At 44.8% G+C, this 12,467-nt stretch overlaps 1 protein-coding gene across 1 annotated transcript in view; it reads right to left on the minus strand.

Annotated features, from left to right (window-relative positions):
- Positions 1 to 12,467, minus strand: part of T265_07128 (hypothetical protein) — a gene marked incomplete at both ends in the record, with an annotated part of 47,678 nt that overhangs the window by 15,337 nt on the left and 19,874 nt on the right. The window contains 2 exons of the mRNA XM_009172571.1: positions 5,847 to 5,902; positions 11,864 to 11,967. Coding sequence (XP_009170835.1) covers positions 5,847 to 5,902; positions 11,864 to 11,967 — 160 coding nt within the window. The remainder of the gene's footprint in view (positions 1 to 5,846; positions 5,903 to 11,863; positions 11,968 to 12,467) is intronic.

Below are 12,467 nucleotides of genomic sequence, written 5' to 3' on the forward strand. Positions count from 1 at the left end.
CTCCAGCGTTCGTCTCATTATTTCATCGATCACAAAGTAAAAAAGGAATGGAGAGAGTGGGCATCCCTGACGGACACCGCTTTGTGTACGGAAACGTTTGGAGAGCTCTCTGTACACTCTCACACGTCCGGAAGTCTTAGAATACAAAGGACGTATTATGTTTACAAACTTCCGGGGCATTCCTTGGTGGGAAGTGTTTAAACATTTTCCTGTCGTCCTTCCCCTTGTTTCGATCTGCCAATAAGTGACACATAAACCGAACTAAATCGATTTTGTTCCGCATTGGCTAAATAAGAAAATGTCAGTCGCGGACAAAATATGATCTAACTATCTAGGTCAACAAATGTTTTATTCATTTGCCTTCAAATAGGTAGGTCTCTTTGTGAGTGACCTAGATATACGGCATATTGTACCGCTCTTTTTGTTTACTCAAAGTCGCACTCAACTCAGCTCATTGGCGAAAAAAATCAATTAGAGGTTGTGTGTTTTGAAGGAGATTGTTGGTAGCTCAGGTAGCGCAGTAGATTATCGTCGGTTTGTTCGGTGAGCTGAGCAGGGCAATCTGATTGCAATCTTTTCATCACCAGTGCAGGTGACATCATCAGTGCGTTGTTAGGATGCGTTAGTGGAGCGTACCGATTGGTTGGCGGTTGTGCGGTCGTTCGGTAATGCCAATAAGCGTGCTGCTAGCCGGGGATGACCTTCAATCACGATTAGTTGGTTGGTCGGTCGGTTTCGCTGGTTACTCTGTTATCTTACGTCCTGGTTCGTCGACGCCCACATGACCTTTGAGTTTGGCATCCCCGTCCCTCGTAATCTGCTTGTGCACAACCACTAACTCATTCCTACGCACCATTGAGCTCCTCAAATAAAGCACCGATGATGTCACCTTGATCGGAGATGAAGCGTTTGCAATCAAATCGCCCAGCTCAGATCAGTGAACAGACCAGCGACCAGAGGTTGTGTACCACTAATCATGGTGAGCTTCGAAATACCGCTTTTCACAGAGATTCCGTCATGTCAGCGAAGTCAGTCAGTGTTCAGAAGTCGCGCAGCACTGTACAGATGTTTCATCATTGGTTGTGTACCACTAATCATGCTGAGCTTCGAAATACCGTTTTTCACAGAGATTCTGTCCTGTCAGCGATGTCAGTCAATGTTCAGAATTCGCGCAGCACTGTACAGATGTTTCATCATCAGAAAACGCAGTTTGGCCACCAGTGGTTTAGTGAGGTCCAATAACAGTGCTGTTTGGCTGTTTGTAACCAAACAGCTTGACCACTAACCGGGAGGTCGCGGGTTCAAAACTATATGAGTTTCGTGACATGGGTAGTTCTGCTGATTCCCAATAAGGGTGAAACATTTGTACAGTGCTTCCCGACCTAAATGACAGGACGAAACCTGTATTGAAGATTGTCGGATCTCCTCACAACCATCAATCAATAGTGAATTCGATTTGGTTGAGGGGAATCTCGCGTAGTTTCCACTTATATGGGTCATCCTGGTATCACCATAATCTTGAATCCTGCTGCAAAAAGTGTTGTTTTCGATCAACAGAATTATCAGTACAGTTTCAAATCATTTCTACAAATGTGCAGACAGAACCTATGGCATGACAAACGCCAAAATGCCCCAGGTAAACGTGAAGTTAAACCCTTGAGAATGTTATCGAATCTTACCCTGAAACACCAGAAGTAAGGTGGGGCCAAAGTGCGCATCAACTCCATCACTTGCGCCGGTTTCCATAGGGATCACCCGATAAACTTAAGCGTTTCAATTTCACATCACAGCATGAATTCAAGTCACAAAGGATGGATTTGATTCATTCCGGAAACAAACGCCTATCTGCAGTGGTTCTGTCACGGGACTAAATGTAAACTAGTTGAACACGTAGCGAGAACCAAACCAGTTGTCCACAGCAGATCACCCGAGACAGATGGAACAGTCGCTACCCAACGGTAACGGACGCCTGAGGTAGCCGAATATCTGACCTTGGCCGAAACGGCGGACTATTTGGAAAGGTCTTAATTCAACTTAGTTTCCCATACATTCGATAAGAGATAATCTGGTGTGATTTTTGTGCCTTGATGGAGCACTGAATACAACCTAGAAGAAAACGAGCAATACAAAATGACAACCAGCGTAGCTGCATTGGAAATCATTTTGACGCTATAGCATGAAGTAGCATGGGATTCAAGGTGTGGAGGTCAGTCCGTTAGTTGGTAGAAATGCCGATAACCCACCTTTGAAAGTTATTCATCCTTTTCAATGTTCACAGTTTTTGCATTTGTGTTCTTCACCATAAGAGAGCGCCGGCAACTGTTTGACGCGTAAGGATGAATTCTAGGGACGTTGTGGGCGTGCATCACAGTCCAATGAAGTGTTCCAGGTTAGGGCAAATGCATTTAGCTTAAGTTAAGATGGGCACAAAATGTGCACTGATGGTTTTTTGGCACAAAATCCGTTCTAAATAAAGTTGATATTGATAAGCGTTCCTGTGTAAGTAAGTCGTTCAACTGTAGCACCCTTTCGGTGCCTAGCTGCCATGCCGCCCCGTGGTTGCACGAGGGCTGGGATACTGTCAGATCGTCCAAGCCTAGACAGGGGAAGTCGAGTGGCAGAGGTCGGGTTCGAACCACGGACCATCCGGTCAGTAACTTCGCGCTCTATCCACTTGGGCCATCCCGTCCTTGTGTACCAGCTGAAACGTATATACTGTCAGAATGGGTGACCCAAATGGCTTTGCCGCAGTAATAAGAAACGTGCTTCGAAAAGTATTGATTGCGGTTATAGTCACGTACCAGTTCTACTCAGATGAGTAGCATAGACTGACCGGCATTCTCGCGGCGAGATGCAGTGTTTGTAATGACATTTTAAAGTCTCCATCCTCTCATCGCTAACCCCTCAGATGTCATCACGCGACTATTTTCCGACTTTTTTCTTCACCGTTTTGTGGCCGCGGTGTCTAGTCTGATAGACGGGAATCTACACAGGTGGGAATCAAACAAACACTCTTAAAAGTGTCATTTATACAGACAACTGAATTAACCTGCGCCGGCCGCACACGCCTCTTAAGACTGTCTGTGTTGCCTATTCTGTGTGGAATTTTGGAGTTTGCGACACTCTTCTTGGGCTACATTGCTCCACTGTTCAGCCGCTCACCACAGTCAACAAACTTCCTAATGTAATACACTCATTTGCAAATAAATTTAGTTTTCACGAGAGACTCAACTGAATCCCTCGTTTATGATATTCCACAACTGAATGTGCTGCATAAAGAGGAAACTCGGGGACTGCGCCTACCTGATGCGCCCAATCGCAGTAACCTTTCACAAGGTTACTGAAAACTCTTCGACGAATAGATCATAAGGTTGACGGAAACTCGGGGATTGCGCCTATCTGATGAGCCCAGAGCAGAAGGGTGAAACCGGTGGTGAGCTGTCGAAGAGTTTTCAGCAACCTTGTGAGTAGTTTCCTTTCTAATTTAATGCTTACAATTTCGTACAACCGCCTTCTCTGTCTAATACAGACCAATTTTGAGTAGTTGTACAACGGTCGAATTTTTTTAATGCCGCGTTAACCTTGGGAATGTCTTCTACACAGCTGTTTGCCCATTCTTTCAACTCCTGCTGTGTAATCCGCACTGCGTTATCCTTCCCGGTGGTAAACGCGTCAGCCAGCAGGCTTGGACATGCTTCCAATGCCTTGTGAAGTCTGCAAAAGTCCATGATGATAGCAATTTTTATGACCCAAAAGAATACTTCTTGAGGTATTTTCAGATCAGACCGGAAACCATTCGTATGCAAGAAGTAATTCGCTGGACGTACGAAAACACGACCCAACTTCCATTGTTTAGGGAAGTGTAAATAGGAGGAAGTGAGTGTCAACGATTTTTCAATGAAAGTAGGATAGAAGTGTATTTTGTAAATTCCTTGGAACCTGTTGAGGCATCCAATGTCTATGTACAGTATTCCACCTGATGTGCGCGGTAAAGGGATTTGTTTACTCTATTTCGTCAGTGGAACAAGTAGTATGTACGGTAGTCCGAAGATAAGAAAAGTGAATTTAGCCCACCAGGACTTACTACGTCGATTAGGAGGGGGTTGCAAATTCCTCTGTGTCATCTTTGATACACAACCAAGAGATGAGCAACACAGTCCTATTGAATCAGACGATGCTTACATTTTCGTGCGAGCATCCCAGGAATATGAGCTGTGCGTTCTCCTCGGTCACCGTTGATGCCACTGGGCTGTTTACGACATCCAGAGTGTTGATCTTCTTGTTTGGAGTCTAATTGCTTCATGGTTACCGGTTTCGTCCCTCACCCCATCGTGCTTTGGTGGGCTTTCCTCTAACGCGCACCATCCCGGATAGACTAACTTAATATACGCTCCGTTTATGGTATTAGAGTAACGGATCGCTCTTTAGAATTTAGGCGTATAAGCTCGGGAGAATAAAAAGCTTTGGGCTATAGGACTGTAAATCCATGATTACGGTGACTGGTCATGAGTAGTTTCTAATTTAATGCTTACAATTTCGTACAACCGCCTTCTCTGTCTAATACAGACCAATTTTGAGTAGTTGTACAACGGTCGAATTTTTTTAATGCCGCGTTAACCTTGGGAATGTCTTCTACACAGCTGTTTGCCCATTCTTTCAACTCCTGCTGTGTAATCCGCACTGCGTTATCCTTCCCGGTGGTAAACGCGTCAGCCAGCAGGCTTGGACATGCTTCCAATGCCTTGTGAAGTCTGCAAAAGTCCATGATGATAGCAATTTTTATGACCCAAAAGAATACTTCTTGAGGTATTGTCAGATCAGACCGGAAACCATTCGTATGCAAGAAGTAATTCGCTGGACGTACGAAAACACGACCCAACTTCCATTGTTTAGGGAAGTGTAAATAGGAGGAAGTGAGTGTCAACGATTTTTCAATGAAAGTAGGATAGAAGTGTATTTTGTAAATTCCTTGGAACCTGTTGAGGCATCCAATGTCTATGTACAGTATTCCACCTGATGTGCGCGGTAAAGGGATTTGTTTACTCTATTTCGTCAGTGGAACAAGTAGTATGTACGGTAGTCCGAAGATAAGAAAAGTGAATTTAGCCCACCAGGACTTACTACGTCGATTAGGAGGGGGTTGCAAATTCCTCTGTGTCATCTTTGATACACAACCAAGAGATGAGCAACACAGTCCTATTGAATCAGACGATGCTTACATTTTCGTGCGAGCATCCCAGGAATATGAGCTGTGCGTTCTCCTCGGTCACCGTTGATGCCACTGGGCTGTTTACGACATCCAGAGTGTTGATCTTCTTGTTTGGAGTCTAATTGCTTCATGGTTACCGGTTTCGTCCCTCACCCCATCGTGCTTTGGTGGGCTTTCCTCTAACGCGCACCATCCCGGATAGACTAACTTAATATACGCTCCGTTTATGGTATTAGAGTAACGGATCGCTCTTTAGAATTTAGGCGTATAAGCTCGGGAGAATAAAAAGCTTTGGGCTATAGGACTGTAAATCCATGATTACGGTGACTGGTCACGTGCAACTTCTAAGTCCAAACTTCGCTGATTTTCCGAATGTCTCTGACTCATCGTACAGAGCCACATGTGGACATCTCTACTGGGCAATCTATTTCGGCATGCTCCTCGGATGTGTCCCTGTTATAACAAGCGCTGTCGAATGATATTGCAAAAGACACGCCGCGTAATTCAATTTTGGGGACATGCCAAGCTAGAACAATCAGTATGAACAAAAAGTGGTAGGGAAGTTTACAAAAGAGCCTACACACATTAGCATATATCTACCTGGTAACAGGGTCTTACATAATCAGAGTGAACTTACATGTTTTGCTAGGCTGAAGAAATTTTTTCGGTCACCAGTGACCAGATTTGACATTCCTAAAAATTCGGGTAGAAAATACAGTGTGCGAGTAAGTAGGCGTCACGATGTTAACAACTTCGGTGAATTCTGTTCTAAATGCTTGATGGGATAACAAAGAATGCGTTCAACTCCCGGATCCTTGACAAAAGAATCTGAAAAACTACGAGTGATTACATCAAAAGAACAGGTAGCAATAGTGGTGCAGTATGGAGGCTTGTCACTTTCAAAGTAGTTTACGAACGGGTGAAGACTGTCTGGAGTCAGTTGATAATCAACCCACAGGTGGGTGAAAAGACACCGATGCAGTGTAGTAAAGTTTGTCTGGGTAGGTTTCACAGACTGTATTAGTATCTAGCAGCATAATTTTCTTTGAAGAGTATGTGACTGAAGGGCTTTACTGATACACAGACTGGCGACCTCGCAGTACAGCTAGCCAGAATCTATATCGACAACCTAACCGGGGTGCAAATGTAGATATGCATTTGCCGCTTTGAAATTCCCCTAGGGTGATGTGGGTTCAATCAATACACACGTCCGGTTTTCAATGGAGGAAAATGTCGGTAGCTCAGGTAGCGTAGATGGTCGTTGGATTGTTCGCTGATCTGGGCGATTTGATTGCAAACGTTTCATCACCAATCGAGGTGACATCGTCAGTGCGTTATTGGGGAGTGTAGTTGTGCGTAGCGGTGGGTTACTGGTTGGACCTTTGTCCTTCCGAGTTCCGGATTGTGACCCTTATTGATTTGACTCCGAGGAGTTCCTTGCTTCTTCGTTTGTGAATCCATTTTTTCGGTCCTCCTTGAGTGTTCCGGTTGAGATGTTGGCCTTTTGCACTAGAGTTGCGTAAACTGAATTCAGTTCGATGCGCCGGTTGATCGAATCTGCCGTGGAGCACCATGCTTCCAGAAATTCTCTTCCGTGCCGCATGTCTCCGTATGTCAAAATTTTCGCGCTCTCCAGATTAAATTTGTGGCCTTCTTGGTCGTCGTGTATGGATATCTAGGACAGGGGGTCATGCCTTCTGACAACCGCATTGTAGTCCTTTATTCGTGGCTACCAGCATGTATATTAATACACACCTAACACTACTCAACGCACAACCACGCTCCCCAATAACGCACTGATGATGTCACCTCGATTGGTGATGAAACGTTTGCAATCAATTTGCCCAGCACACGTCCGGTTTTCAATCCAGAATAACGATATAGTAGAGTTTATTTTGCTCAAGTGTATGGAGTAAAGGTATGAAACAAATCATGGCACTACCAAAACCAGCGAGCTCAGAAACCTTCGGTGAAATCCGTCAAGATCACCCTCCGAGCGAGGACAATTGTCAGACAGATTCCGGCACGGAAATCGACCACGATAAAGAAAAATTTTGACTCAACTTGTACCGCTTCGGACTACACACAGGAAAACTCGCGACAAGCTACACGGATGGATGTGTTTGCCAGAATGACTGAGCGGTGGCCAGGCTTCGCAGAAGCTCAGTATTGATCACCCCTAATAACCATGTACTACTGGCCACATGTTTTGATGTGATAATCAGTGAAGACAAGACGGGAATATCCACTTGTCCGCAAATTATTGCCGTGGTATTCAGAACAGACTAGTAATGGGAAGATAAAAACGATTCTAGGTCATTGTGATTCAGCATCCTGGTAATCGCCTGCTGGATTTTGACCTCACGCACTCCTACGCCATGCGCTCGCAGCCGACCACATCGGCAGCCTCATGAACATAAAACCCGATCGATGCGGTAACCCAAGGCGCAGAGGTTGTCCTGGTTGGTCTAAGGTCAGCGCGCTGAGGTCATTCAAACGTACACTCCATATGAATGGAAACGTGCGACGAAAACGTTGTATGTCATGTGACCTGGAGGTGTGTTTAACTGGATGTCCGGAACGTTGTTTGTTGCACAGAACAAAAGCGAGAGAACAGCCATTCCCACAGAATGGTAACAAATCTTGATGAGCAAGGGACTGCAACAGCGTGTTTATGCTGTTCCCGTTCAACATGCTGCTAAAAACAGAAACGTGCCGGAGATGGATACGATACAGCTATATAACCCTCGGGATTTCTTGGCAGTAAGCATTTAGGGTGAAAATTAATCAACTTGGAATTTTTATTATGAAACCAGCGGACGGAAAATGAACTGTTTTCAAAAATCAGTCTCCTCATCGTGGCGACCAGCTGAAGCACAGAATACCCCCTTCTAGGCTTCAAATCAACACTTTCTATGGGAGCAAAGTCATATTCTATTATAGCGCGACTCTCAGTATTCGGTTTCATCATCATCATCATCGACAGCATAATATCAGTGTTCAACACCGATGCTTCACTGACGTACAGCCATGTTTTATTTGAAAGCCTTATTGTAAAGAAAAGAGTAAAGGTGGACGGGGAAGGGACTTAGTGCTAGCTCATCACAATCATTCCGAGGTGTCTAAACCTCCAGACATTCACTCAGGCAATCTGGATAGAAACTGACAACAAGAACGCCACTGACATCGGTTGGCAGCCATATCTTGTAGTGTCTCCAACCAGGCACAGTGAGGATCACGCGGTCTCCATCCTGGAAGGCGAGTAGCTCCGACAGTACCCAAGCGTTTCGTGATCTCCTTCATACTCCTCTGCCAAGTCAAGTGTTGGCCACTCTGAGTTGGGCATGGAAAACAGCACTCTCGTCGGCAAACGATGGCCAGGCATACACGCAACGCATGTCCCAAACAACACAGCTTCTGGTGCTGGACACATTCTTCAATGGAAGTGCCCATTGAACAACTGAAAACGCGCTTTCCAACTGCCTCATTATGGATTCGCCGACACCAACCCACATGAGCTATGGTATTCGGTCTCCTAAACCACTGAAATGCAGTCGTGTAATTTGCAATTGGAATATCGCTCCGTCTTCGAGGCCGTACCATAATAAATAACCTAGAACTGGACAAGCACTTTATCATTATAAGCGCTGAATATCTCACGAAACTCAGTTTCAAGACTGCGACATTCCGGCCAGTGTCAGAACACATCGTGATTCAGCCACGAGTGGCGGAACAGCTCTCACTCCTCACACTCTCTGACCTTCGTGAAATGCACAATACCCGGCGATTCCCAACAAGGATGATACAGCTGTACAGTGCTTCTCGGCCTTTCAGCATAGATTGGTCTCACAGACAGGATGACGATGCGCCCTGCTGGAGGCATGTTTAGAGTTTCCAGATTTGCCCGTTATTCTTCTTCATTCATCCCTGGTTTGCTGTTTGCATCCTAATTACTCCAAGGAATCACCACTCTGAGTGCGCACGTCACACCATATCCAGTCGGGTCGGCAAGCGCACACAAACTCAAGAAGGTCAGGCACCTCAATTTAGTCTCCGCGAGAGACTCAAGTAGAACATAAGGTTGAAGGAAACTCGGGGACTGCGCCTACCTGATGCGCCCAGAGCAGAAGGGCGGAACAGTCGTGGGCTGTCGAAGATTTTTCAGTAACCTTTTGAGTAGTTTCTTTTATGAAAATTCAGGCACCGTTTTCATGGAATCAAGAATGAAGAATGCTACGGGTTTCATACCAGTACGGAAAGATTATTTCAACGATTGGGCATAACTACACGGTTTTCACTCGCGCAATTTTGAGGGTCTGGTTCGTAATAACATAACGTCGGTTTCTCTGCAACGCCGCAATCAGTGCCACAGTGTATTCTACGCGCAAGCTGATGGTCGATGAGGATTTAGACTTCTTTCTGTTTGTCTACATTAATGTCAACATCGACTGGCCCCGTATAAGTCAGTAAGTGAGAACTACTATTTGGTCATTCAAGGTCAAACGGCTAAGAGTTTAACCACTGGCTGGAAGCTCGTGAGCTCGAAACACTCAGGAGTTTCTTGAGATGCGTAGTGCTGTTGGTTGGGGCGAGATGGCTCGAGTGGTTAGAGCGCGAATTTACTGACTGGAGGGTCCGTGATTCGAATCTGACCTCTGCCTCTCGACTTCCTCTCTCTAGGATTGGGCAACCTGGAAGTATCCCAGCCCTCGTGCTTCCATCGGGTCGCGTGGCAGCTGGACACCGGAAGGGCGTTACAGCTGGACGATTTTTATTTTTTTCGGCTGTTGGTTCATAACAACTTCTCAACTTTTCAGCATAAACTGGTCCCAGTGACAGGACGAAATCTCTTTTTAGCTTCAATACCTCTTGTGCTAAATGTAATTAAGTGAAATATGATAAGACAGCATGTCCCGGTGGCTGTTCGACTAATGATCGTCTAAAGTTGTTTGTTCATCCCGCATTACAAAACGCAGCTGGTAGGAATGTTTTATGTTCAAAATCGAATTTTATAGGAATCGATCCTGATCCCAAATGATCACCGAATTTTACTAAACACGTGAACAATAACCGTAGAAAATCACGATAATTTGCATCAGAACTGTGAGGTTTTTGGTCTACCGAATTCCCAATCCAGGTTCCGCGGTGTATGCAACTCTCTGTGTGTGGGATAGCTTATTGGCGGTAAGATAGCAACACTATCGTTTTTTTGCACATTTCCCACAGCTCCGTGTTTTCATCCTCCGGCCATCTATCACTGTTATGTAACTGTCGATTGTATGCTTGCGAAAAATAATTGTGACACAATCATACCTTTGTAACCGGCACTAGAAATTCTAAGCAATTTTCCTTGCGGATTTCGCGGTCCTGTTAAAAAGCTGCCACTCTCACAGGAAGTAATATCTACGGATCACGTTCCAGTGCATTCGATATTCGAGAGTCAAAGGTATTTTTTATGTTCCCAAGGTGATATGCTTTGTATCACTGCAACAGGTTCACATTTGTACGGCTTTTTCCAATCATTATATACAGATTGGTTTCTTGCGTACGGTAGCCACGTCCAACGAAGTCCATTGTCATCGGTTCACTCATCGACTGTATGTAAAGCGAGAACTGGTTTAATGAAGCAAAACCATTCTGAAATGCGCTCAGGTGCAGTCAAGTCAAGCAACCAATGGAATCGCTCCATCGAACAACTCATCGCGATCAAAGGTCACCCCCTGCCAACAGTACATATATTAACACACGCGCAACAAACCCCCACGCACAACCACTAACCCACCGCTACGCACTACTACGCTCCCCAATAACGCACTGATGATGTCACCTCGATTGGTGATGAAACGTTTTGCCTCAGACCGCCCAGCGCAGAGAAAAAGCCAACGACCACAGTCAAGTAAAATCCAAGCACCCTAGAGAACCATCCTTCGATATATTCCGAATTAATTGCAGCTGAAACCCTTCAAAGCGAAAACCCCTCTACTATGACAACTTCATTCGCCGGTGTTTTTGAGGGATACACTTTCAAAGTTGTTTTTTGGGGGATTGTTCTTTTTCAGGGGAAATGTTTTCCTGTCTGAGGCCAATCTATGCTTAAGAAGACCTTGGAGCAGTGTAAAGGTGTTTCATCCATGTTGAGAGTCATCAACATTGCGAATTTCACGAAACTTCATTAAGGCTCGAACCCGTAACCTCCTTGCTGATAGTTTGAACACAGCCTTTCGATTACATGTGGTCGATCAGTCACATGGTTGGCTCGCATTTGAACGGGATACTGAGCCACTCATCACTCAATCGTGAGACCCTCTAATTCACATGGTCACGTGAGTTGACAGGCGCCTCGAGTGATGAATTTCACACTTCGGGTAACAACAAATCAAATAACAGTATACATTATCAACCAGCAGTTTTATCTACTATATTACTGTCTATTTAGAGTGGGATTGATAATAGTCCAACAGAAGTAGTATTCCTTCAGTTAAGATCAAAGTACATCCTGCTCCCTCGAAGTGCTCAGTTCCCGGCTGGACCCAGGAAGTTTCCGAGGGACTATCCCTTATAGTATTGAATATCAGTGCTTCAATAGATTCAAAAGCAAATAACCAATTAACTACCACTCAATCTAGGAGACCGAATAAATACGATGAAACTTACCGTAAAGTACGTACTTCCCGAGCGGTTTTAGCAGACTGTATGACTTCCCAACATCTTCACCGCTAAGGCAATCAAGGATCACATTGATTCCTTGTGGATAGAGCCTGACAAAGAATCAAAACGCAACAGATTACTACTTTCAGAAGAACAAGAAGTAATTCAGCCTCCATCCCTCACTCACGCCCCCAAAACAATAAGGGTACGGAGAAGAGCCTAATCTGAACCAAGATTTGGTTCAAGTGTAGACACCTAATTCCCCTGTCCATGTCGCGCTTTGGACAGTACGCTTTGTCCTCGTCCTGAGAAACATCTGTGCACAAATTGCTCCACTCCTTATTCAGGTCAATCGGCATTTTTATCGTTATACTAATCCAGACTTTACTGAATATGTCGTGTGAATAATTCTATGACCCCGAAAAAGTAAACATCACTTATTTTGCTGGTTTTGAACAATCTATATGGATCGACGTGTAAAAGTGCAAGGGACCAAATAAGAGGGCACATGTTCTTTCTTTCTGCTTTCATTTCGACAGAAAAGTACATCAAACACCTCATCATTCAACCATTACTCAATGTTGGAGATATTACGACAGTCAGTTGAACC

This window comes from Opisthorchis viverrini (genome assembly GCF_000715545.1).
Source record: "Opisthorchis viverrini unplaced genomic scaffold opera_v5_161, whole genome shotgun sequence".
Lineage (NCBI taxonomy): Eukaryota > Metazoa > Platyhelminthes > Trematoda > Opisthorchiida > Opisthorchiidae > Opisthorchis > Opisthorchis viverrini.